Source organism: Tursiops truncatus, chromosome 15, assembly GCF_011762595.2.
Source record: "Tursiops truncatus isolate mTurTru1 chromosome 15, mTurTru1.mat.Y, whole genome shotgun sequence".
Lineage (NCBI taxonomy): Eukaryota > Metazoa > Chordata > Mammalia > Artiodactyla > Delphinidae > Tursiops > Tursiops truncatus.
Window position 1 is genome coordinate 4,891,189 of NC_047048.1, and position 26,424 is coordinate 4,917,612.

At 44.1% G+C, this 26,424-nt stretch overlaps 1 protein-coding gene across 8 annotated transcripts; it reads left to right on the plus strand.

Annotated features, from left to right (window-relative positions):
• Nucleotides 1-33: 33 nt before the first annotated feature.
• Nucleotides 34-26,345, plus strand: PMS2 (PMS1 homolog 2, mismatch repair system component). Of its 8 annotated transcripts, none has more exons than XM_004317289.4 (15): nt 34-190; nt 2,390-2,529; nt 3,207-3,293; nt 3,478-3,580; nt 4,279-4,462; nt 7,476-7,643; nt 8,238-8,335; nt 9,707-9,806; nt 11,388-11,472; nt 12,862-13,017; nt 15,436-16,306; nt 19,348-19,515; nt 21,809-21,909; nt 22,450-22,619; nt 25,213-26,345. In XM_004317289.4, the coding sequence occupies exons 1-15, from the start codon at nt 168-170 to the stop codon at nt 25,354-25,356; spliced, it is 2,598 nt and encodes an 865-aa protein (XP_004317337.2). In that variant the 5' UTR covers nt 34-167; the 3' UTR covers nt 25,357-26,345. The 8 variants fall into 8 exon arrangements, with proteins under 8 accessions (XP_004317337.2, XP_019786252.1, XP_073647992.1 ...); XM_019930691.3 differs by having other exon boundaries at nt 64-190; nt 2,395-2,529; XM_073791890.1 differs by lacking the exon at nt 34-190 and adding an exon at nt 1,705-1,869 and having other exon boundaries at nt 2,395-2,529.
• The last annotated feature ends 79 nt before the right edge of the window (nt 26,346-26,424 follow it).

The window sequence follows — 26,424 nt, forward strand, 5'->3', positions numbered from 1 at the left end:
CCAATCAGCGAGAAGGAGAGGTGGGACGTGTTCGTAGCCTTATCCGGAAGTGGCGGGACACCGTGTCGGAAGCAGCCAATGGGCGGCAGGGTGGCTGGATTCCGTCCCCCCCCACCGTGGGAGCGGCGGCGCAAACTGTTCCGATTCCAGGATCAGGCTCTGCATCCATGGAGCAAGCCGACGTGCCGAGGTGAGCCGAGCTTGCAGCCTCTACTCGCGGTCGCCCTAAGGCCCACAGCGTTCCAGACCCCTGAGGGGAAAGTGACCGCGGCGCTGGGCGAGCCGGCCGCACGGAGGCCCCAGGCCAGGCTCCTCGGCGCTCCCCCAACCCGCCGCCCTGTGGGTGCACTTTGAGGTCGGGGTCCGTGGGGGATTCGGCCCGCTGCCCGGACGCCGCCATGCATCTGTGGACCTGAAGCCGGAGCTTGAAATCGCAGTAGACGGAATTAATTTCCTTTTTACCTGGTTGCTCTCTCTTCTTTTTCAAAATTGAGGGTTATTTTCGGGGACGCTTTAAGGCATATGCTAATTTGAGGTGGACAGTTTTAAGAAACGCATTGCTTCTGTATCTCGAGTATGTGATTACCGGCAGCTACACCGAATTAGGGGTAGCGAATCTTCGGGTAGCACTGTTGCACTGTGTCAGATTCCTGAATCCAGATTCGCTCAAATAAATATCAGGAATAGACCTGTAGCCTATGGTGTCTTGCCAAATCAACAAACTTTTTAGAGATACTTTATTCCTTTTTTTTTTGCGGTACGCGGGCCTTTCACCGCTGTGGCCTCTCCCGTTGCGGAGCACAGGCTCCGGACGCGCAGGCCCTCCGGCCATGGCTCACGGGCCCAGCCGCTCCGCGGCATGTGGGAATCTTCCCGGACCCGGGCACGAACCCGTGTTCCCTGCATCGGCAGGCGGACTCTCAACCACTGCGCCACCAGGGAAGCCCCTTTATTCCATTTTAAGTGGCGTCATCTGCAGTTTTTCCATTTGAGACAAATTTGAGTGGAATTCTTTGCAAGGTCGAATAAGAATAAAGATGTTTGTTCTTTTTTTTTTTTTTTTTTAACAAGGGTTTACCGAGGGTCTATTATGTGTTGTATGTTGTGGGAAATACCCAAAGATTTCCCTCCCAGGGATGCTCCTGTGTTCAGTTACACCCAAGTTATCAATAAAACCGATTACTACAAATTGCTAAATTAGTGAACATGTACACGAGAGGTAGTTTGCCAGGCAGAGGAGTAGGAGGCTACACACCTGTATGGGCAAGATGCAGTGTCTAAAAGAGCTTGTGATATTCAGGAAACAGTTGTTCGCTGTGACCAGAATGTAGGGGAATTGGCAATGGGAGGATTGGAGAGAGAGAGAAAATAAGGTAGATTGGGGTCCAATTGTGACTAGATTTGAAACTTAATATAGCAGACAGTGGGATGCTAGTAAGTTTTTTTCTTTTTTAAATAATTATTTTTTGGCTGCGTTGGGTCTTTGTTGCTGTGTGCGGGCCTCTCATTGCTGTGGCTTTTCTTGTTGCGGAGCAGGGGCTCCAGGCGTGGTGGCTTCAGTAGTTGCAGCACGTGGGCTCAGTAGTTGTGGCTCACGGGCTCTAGAGCGCAGGCTCAGTAGTTGTGGCGCATGGGCTTAGTTGCTGCGCAGCATGTGGGATCTTCCCGGACCAGGGCTCGAACCCGTGTCTCCTGCATTGACAGGTGGATTCTTAACCACCACACCACAAGGGAAGTCTGCTAGTAAGTTCTTAAAGCAGAAAAATTATTTGACCAGATTTGTGATTTCTAAAGTAACTCTGGTGGTAGCATGGAAGATTGATTGAAGTAGAGAGGAAATGGAGACAAACCAGTTGGAAAATTCTGAAGGTAGGTACAGCCAGAACCGTGAGGGCCTTTGCTAAGGCAGGAGCTCGCAGCCTGGGTTTGGAGTGGGGATTTGTAGGCAACCATAGGAATAGTTACCCAACTGGTACCCGATTTCTGAGATGGTTTTGATTTTGACATGAACACTGGATTTCCCAGCAAAATTTTGGCTTTTCGAATTGTGTGGGAAACATTGCTTTCAATTTTCAAGAAAGAAGATCCTATTGTTGCAAAAGATTATTCACCCATAGACTTAGGGGGATGTGTCTCCTCCATGTAGATCCCAGTTTAATTAGATTTTAAATGTCTGTTTCATTTGAAGTATCTATTCAGAAGACTTTTTGACAGATGCTTAAGGATTGTAGACCAACATTTATATTTGTGAATATAATAAACGGATATGTTAATATAATGAATGGATTAGACGCATTAACTGTTAACAGAGATGAATCATTTCCCACAGTTAAAACCAGGATGAAAATGCATAATTGCCTCCTTGCTGTCTTATAACCTGTTTCTTTAGTTCAGAACTTGCTAAGGCCATCAAACCTATCGATCGGAAGTCAGTCCATCAGATTTGTTCTGGGCAAGTGGTCCTTAGTCTAAGCACTGCTGTGAAGGAGTTGGTGGAAAATAGTGTGGATGCCAGTGCCACTAACATTGGTAAGTTTGGGAGAGTTTTAAACCACAAGAAATAATCAGTTTATGCTGTTTTATTCAAGACATGTTTGTTACTGTAATAAGGCAATCAGGTATTGATATACAGAGAAATTATTATTTTTTAAACATAAATTTAGCACATTATTATGTGCCTAGTATTTAGTATTTAGGTAGTAATAATAATAATAGCGGTTAACTTTTATTGTGTTCTTACTATGTGCCAGGCAGGCATTGTGCTAAGAGCTATACAGATGGGATACCTCATTTAATCTGTAGAATAACTTTATGAGATTGGAATTATTATTATTGTTATAATTATTATCTCCGTTTTACAAATGAGGAAATTAAGGCACAAGGAATTTACTTTTGTTTTGAGGTTATAAAGCTAGTAAAATATGATCCTAGGGAGTCTGATTCCAGAACTTGTTCTCTTTAATGACTGTGTTAACACTGTCCTCTTGAAGGAAAGAAAAAGGAAAGAAAATAAGAACAAAACTATTTTATCTGGGCTAGTAAATAGCCAAGAAGGCCTTTAAAAAATAAAATATACAAAATGACAGTAGTACATTTAAATAAATATAGTTAGGACTCAAAGTTGCATTTTGTAAGTTATAAATACTGTCACTCTAAAGCCTTTTTACATGGATCAATTTGAGAAATCAATATTTTAAACTTTCTAGAGCTCAGGCTTAAAGACTATGGGGCGGAGCTCATTGAAGTTTCAGACAATGGATGCGGGGTAGAAGAAGAAAACTTTGAAGGCTTAAGTAAGTTACATTTTGCTAATCCTATTTTAAAATATTTGGGCCAAATGTCTGAGAATTGGGCGTAACACTGTCTTAGGAAACACAAAACAGCTTTTTAAAACCAGTCACTTGGGTGGGTATTGTGTGTGTTCATTGCTGTATCACTTGCGATCTCTTCGGCCTTAACTCTCCACCTCTCTTTCAGCTCTGAAGCATCACACTTCTAAGATTCAGGAGTTTGCTGACCTCACTCAGGTTGAAACTTTTGGCTTTCGGGGGGAAGCTCTGAGCTCACTCTGTGCACTGAGGTGATGCAATAATTTTATCCACTAACTTGACCCCTTATAAAAATCTCTCTGAAAATTGAAAAGTATGCTTAGAATCATTATTGTTTACACTTTTCCATCGGAATGTCTCAACTACTAACTTCTGCATTCTGTTTTATCTTACTACCAACCTAAGTGGTAATACTTCTGAAATGTAAGCAATGAATGAACAAAATGAAGCAAATAGTATTGTAAAAAAGTTGTTACCCTTATTAAGGCAGTAACTTCTCAATTTAAAAGTAAGGTATAAATAATACATTATAGATACCATATGCTATTGGTTTTAATTTATTTTGACGTTGAGGAAAAAATTTAGCTGAAGCACTTAATTAATTACACAACAGCTTCTAAGATTTTGTTAGAACAGTAGTAGCCAAACTGAGAAATAACTCTTTATTGGTGAATACGTAAGTTTTGAGATCTTTTATTTTGCAGTTTAACCAAAATGAGTATCAAAGCTTTTATCAAAACAAAACATTTACAGAACTCTCTCACTACCTGTTGGGCCAAACCTTGGATTTTATGATGACTCCTTACCCATTTAAACTCTCTTGATGATCTAGGAGGGATCATCACCTTTTTAGGGGAGTTTAGAGAGAACAGAAGCGAGAAAATGAGCACGTGATGACCAGCACCTGGGAGTCTCTAGCTGACTGTGCTCTGCTGGCTTTTTTGTACAGTGATGTAACTATTTCTACCTGCCACACATCTGCGAAGGTTGGGACTCGACTGGTGTTTGATCACAATGGAAAAATCCTCCAGAAAACCCCCTACCCACGACCCAGAGGGACGACAGTCAGCGTGCAGCAGTTATTTTATACGCTACCTGTGCGCCATAAGGAGTTTCAAAGGAATATTAAAAAGGTACGGTAGAGGGCTTCCCTGGTAGTGCGGTGGTTGAGAGTCTGCCTGCCAATGCAGGGCACAGGGGTTCGAGCCCTGGTCCGGGAAGATCCCACGTGCTGCGGAGCAACTAAGCCCATGCACCACAACTACTAGCCTGTGCTCTAGAGCCCGTGAGCCACAACTGCTGAGCCCACGTGCCACAACTACTGAAGCCACCACGCCTGGAGCCCATGCTCTGCAACAAGAGAAGCCACTGCAATGAGAAGCCCACGCACCGCAACAAAGAGTAGCCCCTGCTTGCCGCAACTAGAGAAAGCCTGCGCGCAGCAACAAAGACCCAGTGCAGACAAAAAATAGATAAATTAATAAGTAAATTAATTAATTAAAAAAAGAAAGGTACGGTAAATTCAGAATTCGAGAGCCTAGAGAGTGTGATGCCCAAATGTAGTCCAAGATCACTCAGGGTGGTTTGCACTCCCGTTCATTCTCTTCCCTTGATTTTTGGAGAAGTGCTTAGCTTGCTTCTTCCCCTCAAAGACCTAACTTTTGGGTGATTTACCCTTTTTTTTTTTTTAATAAATCTGTTTATTTTATTTATTTATTTTTTTGGCTGCGTTGGGTCTTTGTTGCTGCACATGGGCTTTCTTTAGTTGCAGCGAGCAGGGGCTACTCTTCATTGCAGTGCATGGACTTCTTATTGCAGTAGTTTCTCTTGTTGCAGAGCACGGTCTCTAGGTGCGAGGGCTTCAGTTGTTGTGGCACACTGGCTCTAGAGCGCAGGCTCAGTAGTTGTGGTGCACGGGCTTAGTTGCTCCATGGCATGTGGGAACTTCCCGGACCAGGGCTCGAACCTGTGTCCCCTCCATTGGCAGGTGGATTGTTAACCACTGCACCACCAGGGAAGCCGCCCTTTTCTTTTCTTGAAAAGAATCATCAAATTGTGTTTATGAGGTCTTCTAATATGGAAATGAGTCTTTTAAGACAAGCATTATTTTTTGATTCTATCTTTATTTTTAATAAGGTCATTTTTTTGGCTCCCTGAGAAGTGAATCATTACAAGTTTTATGAATTGGAATGAAAATGAAAAAGATAAATATTATATAATTGTGTTTAAAAAGCAGTTATAAATTGTCTATATATGTGTATACATACATGTGTATATACATAATCATATATATATACACACATGTAATCATACCTGTGTGTGTGTGTGTGTGTGTGTATGATTACAGTTTTGTAAAAACAAAGCAACTGGCCAAAATATGCATAGAAAAAAGCCTGGGAGAGTAGACGCATGAATGCTACCAGTGGTTATTCTTGGATGTGCGATCACTCGTGCTTTTTGCCATCTTCCTTGTACCTTTCTGTTTTGTACCTATATATTCTTTATAATCAAAAACATTACTTAAACATATGCTGCTAAAAACTTTCTTTACCTTTAAAACAATTTGTGCTAGTTATAACTTTATTAATTTTGGAAAAATACAGGAAACTTTAAAAATGTTTTTTAATTCAAATATTAAAAAATTTTGTACAGAGAAAATTATTATTTTGTATCTTATGGTAAAAAAAAATTGGTGTCTTAGAAAATACAGGCATAAAGAACTTGTGCTCGCCAGAGATGACCATTGTTAACAGTTTGGTGAATCTTCCCAGACTCCTTTTAGTTTCATGTATTTATAAATCTTGGAAAATTTTTCAAGATAAATATTTTAAAAAAATGAAATCAAGTGACATAGAATATTAAACATTTAAGTCACATGGAATTGTGTGCAGTAGAAAGTTGGTATTGTCTCTGCCTATCTCCCAGAGTTTGGTTTATATCCCTTAGACTTTATTTTTTAATTTTTTAATTTTTAGTATTTATTATTTATTTATTTGGCTGCTCTGGGTCTTTGTTGCAGCATACGGGATCTTTAGTTGCAGTGTGCAGGGTCTTTAGTTGCAGCATGCAGACTCTTAGTTGCGGCATGCATGTGGGATCTAGTTCCCTGACCAGGGATCGAACCCGGGCCCCCTGCATTGGGAGTGCGGAGTCTTAACCACTGGACCACCAGGGAAGTCCCTATATCCCTTAGACTTTAAATGCATACATGTATGTACAATCTTTATACATATGTTTCTATTTTTTTAAACAATTGGGATCATATTATATATACTGTTCTATGCCTTGACTTTTTAATATAGTATATTGTAGATACCTGTTTTTGGTCGATTGGTAACTACCTTATTTTTTATCATGGCACCATTATGTGGATATACTGTAATTAATTAGTCCGTGGTTGATGGTTGCTTAGGTTGTTTATAATTTTTCACAATTACAGATTGTTTCAATGAACATTTTCATAATCTTTTTAAAAAAAATTTTTTAATTTATTATTTTTATGCTTGGCTATGTTGGGTCTTCATTGCCGCGTGCAGGCTTTTCTCTAGTTGTGGTGAGCGGGGGCTGCTACTCTTCGTTGCAGTGTGCGGGCTTCCTACTGCGGTGGCTTCTCTTGTTGCAGAGCTCAGGCTCTAGGCACACGGGCTCTAGGCACGCGTGCTCAGTAGTTGTGGCTCACGGGCTCTAGAGCACAGGCTCAGTAGTTGTGGCACACGGGGTTAGTTGCTCTGTGGCATGTGGGATCTTCCTGGACCACATCTCAAACCCGTGTGCCCTGCATTGGCAGGCGGATTCTTAACGACTGTGCCACCAGGGAAGCCCTTTCATAATAGATCTTTGATTGTTTATGCGAGTCTTTCTACAAGGATAAATTTCCAGAGGAGGGATTTCAAGGTCAAAGGGAACATCGTTCTCGATTTTTAGAGCAGAAGGCCTGGACATTTTGGAAATGAGGAAAGTGTGGTCAAGCACCTTATCCTCTGATTTCCCTTTGATACCATTCAACTCGTGGATCATTCTGTCAGGAATAATTTGCCTTATTTGTGAGATGATATGAGAACCTTGAATTGACTGTATAACTTGAATCATGCGCTGCTTGTAAGATTGAAGTAACATTGAGTCCTTGCATTTGTGTTTTTTAAACAGGAGTTCTCCAAAATGGTCCAGGTCTTACACGCCTACTGTATCATTTCAGCGGGCGTCCGTGTAAGTTGCACCAATCAGGTTGGACAGGGTAAGAGGCAGCCTGTGGTGTGCACCAGTGGAGGCTCCAGCATGAAGGAAAATATCGGATCTGTATTTGGGCAGAAACAGGTAGTGGTGGCCTGTTCTTTTGTTTTTTTTTCTTGATTCAGGTGCTCAAATCTCGCACCTGGAGCTCTCCGGCAGTCTTTTCACTGATCTCCTAGCCTCTAGACCGAAGCTCACTCTTATCCATCCACCACCACGCAATGAAAATAATCATTCTAAAACAAAAAACTGGGTGGCCAGTTGTTTAAAAACACTTTATTGCTCTAGTGATTATGGCAGGTTTCTACTGTCCTTTCCAATCGCATAAAGAAAAAATTCTAAGAATTGATTTTTTTTTAAACTACGTCCCTATCACAAAAATTAATGTTAGGAGCTGCAAGTTTTAAAATAATCCTTTTACTCTCTCCTTGAAAAAAAAGTATTGTGGGCAATGTATTGTTTATGGAGAAGTAGGAGCACAAGTGTTTCATCTTGCTAATAAATCAAAATTATTTATTATAGAACTGCAAAATGCAACTATTGAGATTCTTTGTCCTCTTAATGTGGACAGCTTGGCTAGGAAGGAAAACACACAAAACCTTCGTTATATCTTCCTTTCTGAAGTCAGGCTGGTTCTTGCTTTATTAGGAAATAACTGTAAACCGTGATTTCTTTCAGTTGCAAAGCCTCATCCCTTTTGTGCAGCTGCCCCCTAGTGACACTGTCCGTGAAGAATACGGGCTGAGCTCTTCCCAGGCTCTGCAGAACCTGTTTTGGTAAGTTAATTGGTGCCAGGAAAATTACGATCAAACAATTTTTTTGAGTTGTTTTTTTTTCTTTGGTTTTGTTTTTAAAGATTGTGATTTTAAAGCTTATAGTTTCTTATGTCCATTATAAACTGTAGGCAGTATTATTGCTGAGAAAGAGGATTTATATGGAGGAGTCAGGTTCTTAATGTAAGCAGTATTCTGGGTAACTGGTGCATTTTAGGGGGTTTCTTATTAAATTAGCGTTTGTAGAAGAGGCTCTGTTTAGTGAACAATTAGAATAACTCTTAAATTATGTATAATGTTTCACTTTGTCAGGGCCTGGCATAGAGGGATAGAGGCGCTTTTCCTTTAACTCGTGCCTTACCCAGAATCCAATCCAGCATCATTACTTTTAGTGTAAGAAAAATAGACATTTTTCCATAAGCAGAATTGGGCCCATATTGCTTACCCTCCCTCCACTTGCCTTTGGCTTATCCCTGAAATTAAAGATGGGGATTCATTTTTTTTTTTTGTGGTACGTGGGCCTCTCACTGTTGTGGCCTCTCCTGTTGCGGAGCACAGGCTCCGGATGCGCAGGCTCAGTGGCCATGGCCCATGGGCCCAGCCGCTCCGTGGCATGTGGGATCTTCCCAGACCGGGGCACGAACCCGCGTCCCCTGCATCGGCAGGCGGACTCCCAACCACTGCGCCACCAGGGAAGCCCGGGGATTCATTTTTTATGCTAAGGTATCATTCTTATGGAAACTCAAATATCCCTGGGGTAAATCTCAGGTGAAGCCCTTAACCAACGCCATAGGAGATAGAAGTTTGCTAACTGAGAACAGATTTTATGTTTTATATTTATTTGGCCGCACCGTACGGATCTGAGTTTCCCAACTAGGGATTGAACCTGCGCCTCCTGCACTGGAAGTGCAGAGTCTTAGCCACTGGACCTCCAGGGAAATCCCAAGAGAACAGCTTTTGAAAAGGCGGGGAATGTGGGCAAAGAGCCTGGATACAGGTCCGTGGGCTTCCTGGACAGCTTGGTGGGGACTGCACGAAGGTTCTAGAATGTGAGTGTGGGGTGAGACCAACTCCTTGTGTGGAGGCCAGGGATTTAATAGGGAAAGTGAGAGCTGAAACGAATCAGTTTTGAACCCACTGGGTTGCCCATGGAGGATTTGTCAATGATGGGAGCTTTGGAACATTCCAGAGGGTCTGTGTTCCTTAGTGATTCACCAGAATGGAGCACAGATACACGTTACCTGAAATGTTAATACTTGTCAGCTCATCACCAGGGGTTATGTTTTTATTTTTCACTTTGAGAATGTGCCGTTTGATGTGTGTCTGATCCTTTCTGTTCTGGAATCCTGCCCTAACGGCATTAACATTGAACAGTATCTCAGGTTTTATTTCTCACTGTGCTCACGGCGTGGGAAGAAGTTCAACGGACAGACAGTTTTTCTTTATCAATCGGCGGCCTTGTGACCCAGCAAAGGTATTTCAAAATATGGGGGGATTAGTTTTTTCTTTTAGCTTTTAGTTTTAATTTTATTTTTTATTAAATAACATTTTCTGACACAGGCAATTTACATGGAACTTGGGACTTTGACTCAGAAACATTACTTTATCTTTTTTTCATTCTAATCAATTTTATTCTAAAAACATGTTTTTATGCAAATATATTGATATTATTTTAACAATGTTATATTGTCATTTTAAAATATTTTAAAAAATATCTTTAAAGTGTCTTGCTGTTAATTTCTTTTTAAAAAAATTTTTTATTTTATATTGGAGTATAGTTGATTTACAGTGTTGCATTAATTTTAGGTGTACAGCAAAGTGATTCAGTTATACATACACGTGTCTATTCTTTTTCAAATTCTTTTCCAATTTTGGTTATTACAGAATATTGAGTACAGTTCCCTGTGCTCTACAGTAGATCCTTTGTTGGTTATCTATAAATCATCTTATTTTAGGCATTTAAAAACACCTACCATACAGTGGTTTCAATTATATATATGTGCATACATATGGACACATATTAATAACCAATATATTTATTATCGTAAAAATTATCACTATTAGAAGAAAGTAAACATTTTAAAACATTCACCATTATCTAGACTATTTGGTATAGACTGACACACATGCGTATGCTTTTGTATTTTCTCTTTGTTCTGTCCATTTTCCAGGAAAATAAGGGCCCAGATTACTTCTGCCTCAAACTTAAACTGATCATCTTGATTATAGCACTTTTAGTGGTCAGTTTCGACTTTGCACCTTCCGCAACATTATACCTAGCAGTGAAAGTGCCAAGTCTTAATCACTGGACCACCAGGGGATTCCCCAAAATTACTTCTATCAGCCAGATATGGTTCAGCTTCTATTATTTTTCTTTTCTTTTTTTTTTTTTTAATATTTTTTAGCATATAGAGCGTAGAAGTTTTTCTTTTTTTCTTCTTTTTTTGGCTGCGCCATGCAGCATGCGGGATCTTAGCTCCCCACCCAGGGATCCAACCCGTGCCCCCTGCATTGGGAGCACAGAGTCTTAACCACTGGACCACCAGGGAAGTCCCTCAGCTTCTAAATTTTTAACCTATATTGTAATTGGTGTGATTTTATGGCTTATCCCTAATGCCATTTAATAATCTCATTATAAAGTCATATAAATACATTTCTGTGTACATTTGAATGTTTTATGAGCATTTAAACCGCACCTCATTTTATTGACATTTCTTTAAGAGCATCTTGAGTATGGAAAAAGATTCAGTTTTATGAATCTATGATTAAAGATACACCTTTGAAAAAAAAAAAGATACCCCTTTGAGAGGAAAGAGGAGACTTTTTTTGGGTGATGGATATCTTCATTATCTTGATTGTGGAGATGGGTTCGTGGGTGTTTATATATGTCAGAATTTATTAAATTGTATACTTTAAGTGCAGTTTGTTTTAGGCCAATTATACTTCAAGAAAGCTGTTCAAAATGTATCCTTTTAACGGTTGGTTAGAGTAGCATGTTATTAGAAACTGGGGGAAGGAAACATTTATTCTTTTCTAATCTTTGTTTTTTGTATAGGTTTCCAGACTTGTGAATGAGATCTATCACATGTATAACCGGCATCAGTATCCATTTGTTGTTCTTAACATTTCTGTTGATTTGGGTAAGTTCCACTGACATTTCAGTAAAATTGGTGACCTCTTTTTTTTTTTTTCAGGCTGCACATGGGCTTTCTCTCGTTGCGGCGAGCGAAGGCTGCTCTTCGTTGCGGTGCGTGGGCTTCTCATTGTGGTGGCTTCTCTTGTTGCGGAGCACGGGCTCTAGGCGCACGGGCTCATAGTTGTGGCTCATGGGCTCTAGAGCGCAGGCTCAGTAGTTGTGGCTCACGGGCTTAGTTGCTCCATGGCATGTGGGATCTTCCCGGACCAGGGATTGAACCGTGTCCCCTGCATTGGCAGGTGGATTATTAACCACCGCACCACCACGGAAGTCCCTGGTGACTTACTCCTAAAAGAATAAAATGAGATTATAAAGCTCTGATATGACCAGAAAGAGACTTTTATAGCAACAATTAATGGTGATACATATTTTTATAGACTTAAAAAAATTTTTTTAATTAAAAAAAATCTTTTTAGACTTTTATTTTTTATACAGACTATATATCTCCTGCTTTCTACTTGAAACTACATTAATTGTATTGTTCGGAAAAATGTGACTTTTTCACGTCAGCCGAGGGAGAAAGTAGACTATATGTTCTCCCTGATTTTGAAAATAACTCATTTCATGTAGATACTTTTCTTCTGATTGCTGATATTATGGTTTATTGTTATCCAATATTTTTTTAGGTGCTTAGAAATATATATGTGCACACCTTAAAAATATATATATATTTAATGATATATCCATATTTTTTGGAGTGAGAAAATAATTTTGGGTAATTTTGTGCTCTTTATCCTTAGATGTGAACATTTTCTCTTCCATGTCATTAAAGTTTATTCAGAAACATGATTTTAATAGCTGTATTGTATTTCAATGTGTGGATATATCTTGATTGTAAACTTTTATGTTTGTGCCTATTTTAGTTGTTTTCAGTTTTTAGAAATTTAAATACTGTTCTTATAGATAAATCATTACCTATGTTTTTGATTATTTCTTCAAGATAAATTTCTAGAAGTAGAATCATTGGGTCAGTAAATGGGATCCTGTTATACCGATTTACACACCTACCAACAATGTGCTAGGTGTTATAATTTTTAACCAGATTCAATAGATGATAAAAATGACATTTTAGTTTGCAATTTTATCGTACCTTTTCATGGGTTCATTTGCTTTTTTTCTTTTGCAATTTACCTACTCAAATGCTTGCATATTTCATCTCTTTAAAAAATTATTCATCTTTTCCTTGTTTATTTGAAAGGGCTAGTTTTATAGTATGAATATGAATCTGGACATGGCTTTTGGCAAGTGCAAGTGAATAAAATAGTCGATGGGGAAATATCTCTTGTTAAACGTGAACTTAAACACAATTGGCATCTTTTCTATTTTGCTTTAGAATGTGTCGACATCAACGTTACTCCAGATAAAAGGCAAATTTTACTACAGGAGGAGAAGCTTTTGTTGGCAGTTTTAAAGACGTCTTTGATAGGAATGTTCGATAATGATGTTAACAAGCTCAACGTCAGTCAGCAGCCGCTGTTTGACGTCGAAGGTAAGAGAAACACACGTGTATAAACAGCTTCTAAAACTTGTAGCTGTTGTGATACTTTCCTTATTCTTTCGGAGGCAAAGTTTTTTTTGGCATGAAACAAAATCTGTCAGATTTTGATGGGTACCTACCACCTCCATCTCTGCACAGTGCACAAATAGACATGGAGATGGGGGGCAGGCTGGCCTAGAGGAGTATCTGCCCCAAGAAGTGGATCTGGCTGTCAGAGGGGATAATGGCCAACTCAGAGAGGACGTGTCACCCTAGAAAGTACGTAGCTGCAGATTTAAGGTAATCTGGATCACCCAGGGCTGCCTTCTTACCAAGACTCACCCATTCTCCTTTCAATAAACACGCCCCCATTGGAATTCCCTGGCAGTCCATTGGTTAGGACTCAGCACTTAAACTGCCAGGGCCTGGGTTCAATCCCTGGGTGGGGAACTGAGATTCTGCAAGGCAGGCGGCGTGGCCAAAACCAAAAACCAAACAAACAAAAACACTCCCCGAACTTGGCAAGCCTTTTGTTAATTTCCAGAGTTCTGAAAAAGTTGATTCTGACCATTTTTACCCGTTTTCTCCTATCTTTTATGGAGTAGGGAATTTGGGGGGGCCCTCACTCTGCCGTTTTCCCTCACGTCCCCCCTGTGCATTCATCACTGAGTGGCATGTTGAGATGAAACTTGGCCCAAAGCTGGTTTGACCTCGGTAAAAATATGCACAATCATTGTTTTACTTCCTGATCCTGAGTGAGCAGCCTTTCGTTTAAATAGTTGGTTTTATTCTTTTGCCTCCAAGCTAAGTGCATCCGGGGCACCTTGCAGGGAGGCGTCCACAGCTGAGCCCAGTAGCCTTCCGTAGCGAGGCAGGAGCTGGCTACCCCTTCTGACAGCCAGATCCGCTCCTTGGGGTGGATACCCTTCTCTAGGCCAACCTACCCCCGAGCTCCACGTATGTTTGTGCAGAGACGGAGGTGGCGGGTCCCAATCACTGTGTACTCCAGCGGGGGGAAAAGAGCAGCTCAGGAAGCTGAAAATACGTTTGGTGGAAAGCTCAGGTGACAATCAGAGGAAGTCGTTCCGGGATGAGGCTTCATAACGCGAGGGTACCAGGAGCCATAAGCCAGGGGTTAAGAGGAGGCGCGGGACCCAGAGTGGCTCTGTCCTCCCTTTTCCTAACACCCCTGGGGTTGGGGGGCGGAGAGGCTGACTTGGAAGACAGTGAGGTGCGCTCTCATCAAGTGCCACGGTCGGCAGTTGTGACAGCCGGAGAGTATGGTGGGAACACAAGCTCCTCAGGGTGGGGCGGGGCTGCTGGGTGGTGGGAGAGGCGCACAGGACCACTGCCACGAGTGCGGCCGAGCTACTGACCTCACATCTCTGCCGCCCACTCTGCATGGGATAGTATGGCTGCGTGCGTGCATGTGTGCGCATGCGCGCGCACGGGCCCGGGAGGGGGATGGGGCGGAGGATGGTAGGGAGCATCGCGTCTGTGTGGAATGGGCCGGAGGTAGCAGCTCTGAGCGCACGCGCGCACGCAAGCGCACACACGCGTGCGCACGTGCGTGGCCAGAGAGGCCACCCCATACAGAGAAACTGCTCAACTTATCTCTGCATCTTGAGGCACAGTCAAATCGACGCCCTCTTCTTAGCCCTTTCGTCGAAGTACAGCATCCACACAGAAGCAAATGTGTCGTGAGCGCATCAGCCCTGAGATCAGGAAGCAGCACCCGCAGAACCACCCTTGTACCCCTTTTCAGACACTAACCCCCGGTGGGAACCGTTTTCCTGACGTCTAACACCATGGATTCGTTCTGTTTTTAATTTGAAGGCATCCAGTATTTACATTTTTCCATCGTTGGTTTCTCTCTCAATATTTTGTATGTGAGATTCATCCAAGTCCTGTGTGACAGTTCATTTATTCATTCTCGTTGCTGTGCAGTATTCTGTTGTATTTAAATACCACGACTTAGTTGTGGACAACTGGGTGGTTTCCAGGATTGGGTTGCCATGAATATAGGTGTCACGAATATCCCCATCCATGGTTTAGGCCAGCACAGGTAGACATTTCTGGTAGGATAGCAGTGCGGGGTCACAGGTGTGCATGTTCAGATTAGATGTTCCCAGAGAGTTTTACAAAGCAGTTGTACCAATTTCAACACCACCAGCAGTATTTAAGCATCCCATTTGATCCTCAGCCTTGTAAACATTTTTTTAAAAAATTTTAACTGTTCTGATGAGTATATAGTGGCATCACATTGTGGTTTTAATTCATGTCTTCTTTATGGTTCATGTAGAACTGTGTTCACACATTGGATCAGCCATTCGGAGCTCCTCTTTTGTGAAGTGCCCGTTCACGTACAAGTATCCCCTTATTCTATTTCCGCGCAGCCCCTGACGCCCTTCTCTGTTCACATCTGCTTAGGTCACTTAATAAAAAGGCATTCGGCAGAGGTGGAGAAGCCCGTGCCAGAGAAGCAGGATGATCCCGCCCCATTAAGGACTCGCGGGGAAGAGAAAAGGGCAGTGACCATTTCCAGACTGAGAGAGGCCTTTTCCCTTCGTCACACAGTGGAGAACAAGTCTCGGGGTCCGAAGGCCACCGACCCAAGACGGATTTCTCCACGACAGAAAAGCAGCACCCCACTTCCTAGCGCTTCAAGGCCCCTCTGCTCCTGGAAGCACATCTCTGAACCTCGGGAGGAAGGGGTGCCTTCCACTCAGGGGCCCTGTGACCCGATGGGCAGAGTGGACACGGAGGAGGGCTGGGGGCACAGCAGCGCATCTGCCGGCTCTGAGGAGGGGTCCAGCACCCCAAAAACGGGCAGCCAGCCCAGCAGTGACCATGTGGCAAGCTCCCCCAAAGATGGGTTTTCGCAAGAAAATGTGGAGTCTTTGGAGAAGTTACCTGAAACGGACGATCGTCTTTCGGGCACGAATTGCCACTTAGACCACGAAGAAAGCAGCTCCCGAGCTAGAGTTTCGCTGCAGCCAACTCAGCTCTCATCCCCAAACGCAAAGCGTTTTAGAAAAGAAGGGGTTCCTTTAAATCCCGATGTCCCTCCAGAGTCCATGAAAACTCAGAACGCTTCAGCGCCCGAGGTGGATGTAGCTGTTGAAATTAACAAGAAAATAGTGCCCCTTGACTTTTCTATGAGCTCTTTAGCCAAACGAATAAAGCAGTTATGTCAGCAAGAACAGCAACAAGAAGGTGGACAAAATTATAGGAAGTTTCGGGCAAAGATTTGCCCTGGAGAAAATCAAGCAGCAGAAGATGAACTAAGAAAAGAGATAAGGTAACAACTTTTTCCACTCGCCAACTTCTTTTCCTTGCCTCTCACATCCATCGCATTAATTTTCTTTAAAGAACTCTTCGACCAGGCAGTTCTGCAGCCTGAAATCTTACAGGAATTTTTTTCCTTAGGTTTTCTCTGCACATCTTTTCCATCGGGTCCAAATCAATCAAGGCCTTCTTCACCCCAATTTTATTCCTTTTCCTGGAGGTTTTCAGCGCGTGGTGACTTCTCCCTGCATTGAATTCAGGGCGGCTTTGGGGAATATTGCTATTTCCCATCTTTCCATTTGAACATGTATGAGGAAAACTTATCACATTATCAAAGCTATGATTTCAAGAAGATTGCATCAGATAGGGTTAAGTAAAAAAGTCAATTTAAAGAAAAATCTTCACAATACAGATAATAGCAAACACTGGTCACCAGCACTTTCTTGACAGTCGTCGTGTCCAACATTGCGACTCTTAAAAATGATGAATTCTTTTGAAATAGTTTTTATTTTTTAAATTTTGTCTTTGTTTTGTGTCACCAGTTACTGAAGTGTGCTGTGCACAGTGCAACTGAGCAAGTACGTTGCATTTTTATAGCACTTTTAGCCTGGACCACACAGGCTTTGCCTGATTTCAGTTATAAGTTCTTCACTGAGTATTATATAATTTCTTTGTTATTCATAGTGCCTAGCTTACACGGAGAAGGGTTTTCAGGAACCTTTATTTCTTTTAAAAGGTGTGTAATTAATGGAAATGAATCTTTCTGGTTGTGAACTCAGAGGGAGCCAGTGAAGAGAGCCAGGTTCCTTAAATATTTTTAAATAGAGATTTTAATTAAGTTCGCAAACATGTATTGCTCACCTGTTATCATGGTTTTTGAACGTTGGTATGCCTAAGAATCACTTGGAGGGCTTGTTAAACAAGCAGGACCTATGTATGGCCAGATTCCAGTGTTTCTGCCTTAGTAGATCTGGCGGGTCTTGGGTGTGGAGCCCAGGAATCAGCATTTTTGACAAGTACCCCAGAAGGTCACATTGAGAAGCTGATCCACAAGGGTCTGGCATTGGCTTCTGGCTTTCAGGGCACGGCTGTTGGATTGGCTGTACTTCTGAGCTATTGGTCTGATGAGGTTTATGTTTTCCTGAGAAGCACAGGAAAAAGTATTGAGCTAAAGGTTAGGCAGCAGTGAAGATACTGAGGTTGTGTTTACCAGCTCCTGTTTCTGCATTTTGAATTATAACTAAATATACCAAGCTGTAAAACTTTGTTTCTTTAAGCCAGATGCTAGGTTCTAGTTTATGGTGGGAGATACGCCTGCCGAAGACACAGAAGACCCGGGTCTTCAGGCCGGCACAGGTTCTTCCCATGGGCAATCTGCCTGGGGAACCGGAGCAGACCCAGGCGGTTCCTGGAAGAGCAATCAGAGGCAGGGAGTTGGTATTTGTGCCAATTACCAATTTATTGCCTCTCAGTTCCAATTCCACTCTTTGCCCTGCTTTGCAGTCCTGGAGGCTGAACCATGTAAGCGTTTCTCCTGGTGCACTGTTAGACTTGATCAGCAGGGGGCGCTGGAGGGACACTGCAAGACAGCAGGAGCCGCGGCTTCTCTTTTGCTCCTGTGATGCCCTTGTCTTTTCCTCCTACCAGGCAGCCACTGGCAGCAGGCAGGAGGCCCAGCAGTGCTCACTCTACTACTCCAACCAACTTATTTTCATTCATAAATGAACGAAATGCAGCCACGCCTGTTCCAACAAAGTCTGAAGCTCAGCCTGGGGTGGGCAGGGGGTGGGGGGTGCTCCCCATTAGAAGGATCGATATCCACTATTGACAAAAAGGTACTCGTATACAGGTAGCCCTCCGTATCTGCCGGTTCTGCAACTGCAGATCGAAAATTTTAAAAAATTCCAGGAAGTTCCAAAAAGCAAAACTTGCATTTGCTGCGTGCTAGCAACTATTTTACATTGCATTGACATCGTAGTAGGTATTATGAGTGATCTAGAGATGATTTAAAGTATATGGGAAGGGTGTGCATAGGTTATGTGCAAGTACTGTGCCATTTTATGTAAGGGACGTGAGCATCTGGGCATTTTTGTTTCCTGGGGGTCCTGGAACCAATCACCTGCATATACTGAGGGACAAGTGTACATATTGGTGGGAGTGTAAACTTTTATAGATGTCCTATCAAAGTGTACATATATAATAATAACACATCTAGGGATTTATCATACAGATACATCCCCAGTAGAGAAGAGGTATGTAGAGGGATGTTGCACCTTCGTTTGTGTTTCCTAAAATGGATACAACTGAAGTGTCCTTTAGTAGAGAATTTGTCAGACAAATTGGTACATCCACATACTGAATTCCTACATGGACATTAAAAAGAATGAAGTAGGTCTCTATGGTCTGAAAAAATATCTGAGATGCATTGTTAAGTGATGAGAGTGAAATGGTGTGAAGAATTGATTCCATGTTTTGTTTTGTTTTTTTGTTTTTTGCGGTACGCAGGCCTCTCACTGTTGCGGCCTCTCCCGTTGCGGAGCACAGGCTCCGGACGCACAGGCTCAGTGGCCATGGCCCACGGGCCCAGCCGCTCCGCGGCATGTGGGATCTTCCCAGACCGGGGCACAAACCCGTGTCCCCTGCATCGGCAGGCGGACTCTCAGCCACTGCGCCACCAGGGAAGCCCCATTTTTTTAAACAATGTATAGTCAAAGGTCTGGAAGGATATGGACCAAATCATTAATAGTAGTAACTAATGTCACCTGGAGAGTTGGAGGAATGAATAATGTTATCCTTAGAAAGTGGGATTTTTAGGGACTTTGTCTATTTTATGTTTTTGTACTTTTTTATTAGTGTTTTATAAGCAGAGAAGGAATCTTTTAAAACGTCTTCTAAAATGGGAATTCCCTGGCAGTCCAGCGGTTAGGACTCCGTGCTTTCATTGCTAAGGGTGTGGGTTCAATCCCTGGTTAGGGAACTAAGACCCCACAAGCCGTGCAGCGCAGACAATAAAAGAAATTAAAATGTCTTCTAATTAACATTTTCTACATGCAGCAAAACGATGTTTGCAGAAATGGAAATCATTGGTCAGTTTAACTTGGGATTTATCATCACCAAACTGAACGCAGATATTTTCATAGTGGACCAGCATGCCACGGATGAGAAATACAACTTCGAGATGCTTCAGCAGCACACTGTCCTCCAGGCTCAAAGGCTTATAGCGTAAGTTCATTTCAGTGTTCAGAATTTTCAGTGTTGTTTCATCCCGCAAATTTAAGATCTCTTAGCTATAAGAGTGCCTATCTTTATCTCTGTCTAAACCTACCTATACCTATCTATCTATCTATCTGTATTTTTTGGCTGTACGTATCCTTACAGCAGATTTTTACACTTTTTGCGTAATAATAGTCATACCTGCCATTTATGGAGTGTTATTTGGTGCCAGGCGCTGTTGAAGCAATTTATATTTAATCCTCACAAACGTTTGAAGTAGTTACTGTATATTACCACCAACATCTCACAGGTGATAAAACTGAGAGACGTTTAATAACTTGCCCAAGGTCACACAGCTAATGGATTCTTTAAGTATCAAAAGATACTTAAAGTTCTTTTAAGCTGTTCAAAAATGCTGATCACTGGTTGGCCAGAAAATCCTTTTGATGAAGAACAATTTATAGTACAGAGTATATCTACTTAGAGTACATGGAGTTCACGTGTTCAGAAGGTCAGCAGTGCCTGTGTGTCTGTCCTCAGCTGTGGTAGAGCGATACCAGTGATTAGTCACTGCAGAATTTGGTATTTATCTCTCTTTTGCCAAATTGAATGTTTTACACTGACCATTTTACAGGGTGGTGTGATGGTGTAGCATATAAACCAGAAGTCTTTCCTTAAGCGAAGTCCTAAGGAGAGGTCTTGGATTTTCATTTCGGAAATTAAACTACGTAATTAACTCAGATCCCAACGGCAGCAGATCCCAGCATGAAGAAGTTACCACTAAAACAGCCACTCAGCTGGAAAACATACCTAGTTTATTTGCTGAGTACTCTGTATCCTACAGAATGGCTTAATTATATTTATTTTCAGTAGGAGTAAGTAGTGATAGTAAAGACATTGAATGAGCCACTGTATAATACTGAGCTATTCCTGCCCCTGTTACAGAGGTCGTTTATTTTTTAGCCATTTGGTGTAAGTACGGTCTCATTTGTGGCATTTCAAGTTGACCTGGATAATCACATGCCACTGTGGGTCCCATGTGGATCACACTTCAGGATGAAAGGATAAAGACCACGACTGCATCCTTTCCTACTGGCCCAGCATAGTTTGGCCCTGATGACCTCTTCAGCTGTTCCTAAGCCCTCTTCTCCTGTTCTCTATACTCTGGCCATCCTTCTTTTTCCCTTGACAGGCCTGATGAATTCCTACAGAGCCATTAAGCAGAATGAAGCAGATCTTTGTGTGTGGCTCTGGGAACACCCATGGTCCATCCTAGGGCCTTTTTACAGACTGTTGTCTCTGCCTAGAATACTTGCCCCTGCACCCACCCCTCACCCCCATCACCTGATAACTGCCACTCAGCCCCAGATCTCAGCTCAAAGGTCACTTCCTCAGAGAAGCCTTCCCTGACGCCCTCTCTCTCCAGGCCAAGTCTCACATGCTCTGTGCTCCTATGGCCCTGGGTGTCTCTTCTTCCTGATTCTCAGTGTAGTTTGTAATTACAATTTGTTTGTTTGACTGTTTGATCAATGTCTTTTTTTCCCCACTAGACTGTTTGTTTCGTGAGAGCAGAGAACGGGTCTGTGTTTGCTCACCTTTATATCTCCTGCTTTAGCGGTGTCTGTCTTACTAAGCACTCAGTAAATCCAAGAGGAGAGATGGTTGGATAAAGAATGCAGGCAGGGGGGGACTTCCCTGGCAGTCTCCTGGTCAAGACTTCGCCTTCTAGTGCAGGGAGTATGGGCTCGATCCCTGGAGCTAAGATCCCACATGCCTTGGGGCCAAAAAACCAAAACATAAAATGAAAGCAATATTGTAACAAATTCAATAAAGACTTTAAAAATGGTCCACATCAAAAAAAAAAATCTTTAAAAAAAAAGAATGCAAGTAGAAGGAGCAGGATAGCAAAACAGATGCTGTTTCTTCTGTTTTCAAATGTCTGTAGTGACCGAACCCAACTTTTCAAATTGTCTTTATTGTGAGGAGGAAAAGTAGCATTTTTAGGTCATATCGTTATCTTGGAGAAGAGAATTTAAAAAAAGACAGTCATTGGGGTGGTATGGCAGATTGAGGAAAGGCAGGCTACTTTTGGAGTTACTCTAACTTCTAAAAAGAACTTAAAAAAAAATTAAAAGGAAATGCTCGGAGTTTTGTGACAGGAGAGGCTCATAGCTGGAAGCATGTTATTCGTGTTGCTTTTTGAAATGAATTCAGAGAATCACAGAATTGTTGTTTTAGTTTCATTTCTGCTTTAGAGCCAAATGTTTGACTTCAAGGTCTAGTTTGGGTCTCTCTTTTTCAGACCTCAGACTCTCAACTTAACAGCTGTCAATGAAGCAGTTCTAATAGAAAATCTGGAAATATTCAGAAAGAATGGCTTTGACTTTGTTATCGATGAAGGCGGTAAGTTATTACTTAGGATTGTAGAACTGTGTCCTTTTAGAGCTGAGAACGATCTTTTTTTTTTTGATAAATTTATTTATCTTATTTATTTATTTTTGGCTGTGTTGGGTCTTCGTTGCTGCACGCGGGCTTTCTCCAGTTGCGGCGCGTGGGCTTCTCATTGCGGTGGCTTCTCTTGTTGCAGAGCACGGGCTCCAGGTGTGTGGGCTTCAGTAGTTGTGACTCTCGGGCTCTAGAGCGCAGGCCCAGTAGTTGTGGCGCACAGGCTTTGCTGCTCCACGGCATGTGGGATCTTCCCGGACCAGGGCTCGAACCCGTGTCCCCTGAATTGGCAGGCGGATTCTTAACCACTGCACCACCAGGGAAGCCCGAGAACGATCTTTGAGGTCATACACTTCAGCGTCTTTTATAAGAGATGAACATGCTTCCCCCCAAAAGCGTTTTGCTTCTGCCCTCTCTTTCAGATGTTCCTTACAAATAGCACCCAAATGAATCAGATTTTTCAAATGACGGCTTTTTCTCCAAATTTTCTTCTTTTAGCGCCGGTCACTGAAAGAGCTAAATTGATTTCCTTGCCAATTAGTAAAAGCTGGACCTTTGGACCCCAGGACATAGATGAACTGATCTTCATGCTGAGCGACAGCCCCGGTGTCATGTGCCGGCCTTCCCGGGTCAGGCAGATGTTTGCCTCCAGGGCCTGTCGGAAGTCTGTAAGTAAAGCAAGCTTATTTGCAGGAGCCTGGCGGGTCTGCTCCAGCTCATGGGCCTTGGAAGTTCTCAGTTCAGCCCCTGACTTGTCAGCCTTATTAAATGTGGGTGATGGTCGCTCTGGGCTGTGTACGTAGAGTCCCATTGTCCTCAGCCATTGTAACACGTAAGCCCTGCACGTCTGCCTTAGGTCAGACCTCCGACCCATAATTACTGCTGTTTCTCAGCGTCCCTGAAGCAGTGTCCTCAGAGCTTTCGTCACTCCCACGCAGTTAGCTGGGGATCCACGTTGTTCATCTATGGACCTTATGGGCATTAATGACACTGGTGGGTAAAGATTAGGGGCCGCCAGCCCTTAAGGGCCCTGCACGAGATTATCCAGAACCCTGCAGTCGGCTCGCTTTTCGCAGGAGTCCCAAGGGCGGGCACTGCGTATTGTCTGGCTCCCGCTGCTCAGACTGGTTCTAGAAAACGCTAGCAGTGGTAGGTGATGAGCCTGATGTCAAAGCAGAGCACGTGTGTTTGCATCACCTGGCCCACCCCTTCATTCACTCAGCAGAGACCCCCTGGCCCACCCCTTCATTCACTCAGCAGAGACCCCCTGGCCCACCCCTTCATTCACTCAGCAGAGACCCCTTGAGCCCCCGCTGGGTGGCCGGCCCTGGTCCGGGTGCTGGGGGCACAGGTCGGCAGATGAGGTCCTTGCCCTCGTGGAGCTTATAGTTTAGTGGGGGAAAGGGACATAACATTAATAACGGCAGCCTCAGATACAAGTTCGGTAGAGAAAACAGTATGGGGGTGGGGAGTGAGCACCGGGAAGCGAGGCGGGTGGTCGCGGTGAGGCTGTGTGAGGAGGTGACCTCCCAGCTGACGCTTGGAAGGTGAGCTGGAGCCCCTTGGGAAAGAACTTTCCAGATAGAAGAATTAGCAAGTGCAAAGGTTCGGGGTGTTTGGCGAAGCCAGAGGCTGACCCCGTGTGACGGATGGGGGACCAGGATGGGGGTGGGGCCCCATCCGGGGACCCACTTAGGGTCCTTGGGATCCTGGTCCGAACCTGGGTGCCTGCGCTGCACGTGTCAGGAGGTGCTGGAGGGTGACCATGGGAAAGAGACCACAGAGAGGGTGTCACAACGGAGATGAGGGAGGTGGGGCAAGGGCTGTGGCATTTTCACCTTTGGGGGTGGTGGGGTTCAGCATTCTCTGTTAGACGCGTTGTATTGAGATCCTATTAGACGTGAGAGGAGGTGTCTGAGAACAGTCACGTCAGTGAATCCAGAGCCAGGGGAAGTGTCAGTGCTGGGGAGAAAGGTTTAGGTTTTCTAAGTTACGGCCATGGCGTCGGATGAAATTCCTCCAGGCAAGAGTTTGATGAGAGAATAGGGCCCCGGACCTGACTTCAGCCACGGATGGTTCTTTGATAAAGGCCTAACCTTGATCTCCCCATCCTGGAGTCGGGGGTAGGAGTCAGAGCTGGGCCTGGCCTGTGCTGATGGCCAGGTGTTCACAATGCCGTGTCCTCGTGTGATGCAGAGATCTTTGGGGCCACGGGCTGCTCCTCAGTCCCCACGCTGGCGGGTCTCTGGCGCCGCAACGCTGTCTCCGCACAGCACATGGGCTGAGGGGGGCGGGCTGTCCTCTGCTGCACCTGTGGGCCCCGTGTCCTACGCTCGGCTCTAGCCACGCCTGCCACACCATCTCCTTCCCGCCTCAAGTCCTCGCTCGCTGTCCCTCTGCCTGGATGCCCCGCTCCGCACGCCTTCTTCGCCCACCTGGCCCCCTCCCATCCTCTGGCCTCCCTGAGCACCCAACTGAAGTAGCCTCTCCCGGGTGCTCAGGCACAGCCTGAGGGCTACAGAGGACAGACAAGGCGAGCTGTTTCATTGCAGGGAGGCAGGGACATTTGAGCAGCAGCCTGCGGGAGAGGGAACATGAGAGATGTAGATATCTGAGGGAAGCGTATCCTGGGTAGAGGGCACAGCCAGTGACAAGGTCCTGAGGCAGGTACTCGCTTTATGGGCTTGTACTAGAGGCAAGGGGGTGCCGGTGTGGCTGCAGTGGGGGCGGAAGGGCTGCTTGCTCGCAGGTGTGGGCAGTAAGGCCAGTGAGGGCCAAGTCAGGTGATGCACTTGGGCTATTATCCAGGTGGGGGGCAGGGCTTCGAAGAGGAGCCACGTGATCTGACGCGCCTTTAAAAGGAATCACTGGCCGCAGAGTGGAGGACGAGTTGAAGGGAGAAGGAGGAGAGTGGGGAGGCCCGTTAGGAGGCCGCTGCAGTCGCCATGGTGGGAGGTCGGGGCGGCTGGGATGTGGATGCTGGTGGAGCTGGTGAGACTGGTTGGTCCTGGATGGGAGTGGTCGGCGTCTCTCCTGAGGATGTGCTGCCAAGACAGAGCCACGGAGGGGCTGGATGTCACAAAGAGGCCGAGGGCTGAGATACTAGAGGGTAGGGTTCTTCGGGGGAGGACTTTTCAGGGAATTGTTGCTTTTGTTGTAATCTTGTCCAGCCTCTTTGTAGAGAACAGGGCTTCTGAAGAGTTGCTTTTCTAACCAAAAACCAGTAAAACTTTAATGTAAGCCATCATGTCTCACATGCAGGTGATGATTGGAACTGCTCTTAACACAAGTGAGATGAAGAAACTCATCACCCACATGGGGGAGATGGACCATCCCTGGAACTGTCCCCACGGAAGGCCCACCATGAGACACATTGCCAATCTGGACATCATTTCTCAAAACTGACAACATTTCTTTCTTTTTTTTTTTTTTTTTGCGGTACGCGGGCCTCTCACTGTTGTGGCCTCTCCCGTTGTGGAGCACAGGCTCCGGACGCGCAGGCTCAGCGGCCATGGCTCACGGGCCCAGCCGCTCCGCGGCATGTGGGATCTTCCCGGACCGCGGCATGAACCTGCGTCCCCTGTATCGGCAGGCGGACTCTCAACCACTGCGCCACCAGGGAAGCCCTAACATTTCTCATTTTAAAGAGTTATTGATCTTATTGCAGATTTTTCTGTTTTTCAAGGCAGGGTTTTAAGTAACCATTTTGGGGTTTGTTTCTCAATGAACCTGCTGCTTAAAAATGCATCAGGTCCGTTTAGAAGTGATCTTGAGAACTTTTTCAATCCATGTGGAGCATTGCTTGCAACATTTTTTGCTTCACATTTGAACATATGTGTGTGTGTGTGTGTGTGTCTGTCTGTCTGTCTGTCTGTCTGTGTGTGTCTGTGTGTGTGTGTGGTGTAGCAGCAAGAGCATGTTTTACAAAAAGAGAGCGCTTTGGAAGTCACCTAGACTTCTGCTCTGGCCTGACGTATTTTAGCCTGCCACTTTTCAGCTCTTAATGATGATTAAGCCCATAATGGTTTAACTTCATAAATTGAAAATTATGGTCCTTTTGAGTTAGTCATTTTCAACCCTAATGCATATTAAATTTAGAAAATAATCCAAAGATACCCAAGGGATATTCTCTGTCCAGCTGGAAGAAGTCGACCAGGTGGGGTGAGGTCTCTTTTGTTTTCTTTGTTGTTTTTGGCTGTGCCGCGCTGCTTGCGGGATCTCAGTTCCCTGATCAGGGATTGAACCCAGACCACGGCAGCAAAAGCCCGGAATCCTAACCAGTAGGCCACCAGGGCACTCCTGGGGGTCTCTATTTTTAAATGTTCTCCGCTGCAGCCAGGGTGGCAAAGAGCGTTGTAGGCAAGGGGAAATAAAAGGCTTTGATGTTTCTGTAACTTTGATGCTGTGATTTGGTTTTCTGGGAGTGTGAACTGCAAGATGGTCTAGTTACTGACTGGTACTGGAGGTAGAAGA

Coding starts and splice junctions, on each gene's coding strand:
- PMS2 (XM_073791893.1), top strand. CDS start 2,006: ATGAACACTGGATTTCCCAGCAAAATTTTGGCTTTTCGAATTGTGTGG. Junction 2,143..2,389: donor GGGGGATGTGTCTCCTCCAT/GTAGATCCCAGT, acceptor CTGTTTCTTTAG/TTCAGAACTTGCTAAGGCCA. Junction 11,473..12,861: donor TAACATTTCTGTTGATTTGG/GTAAGTTCCACT, acceptor ATTTTGCTTTAG/AATGTGTCGACATCAACGTT.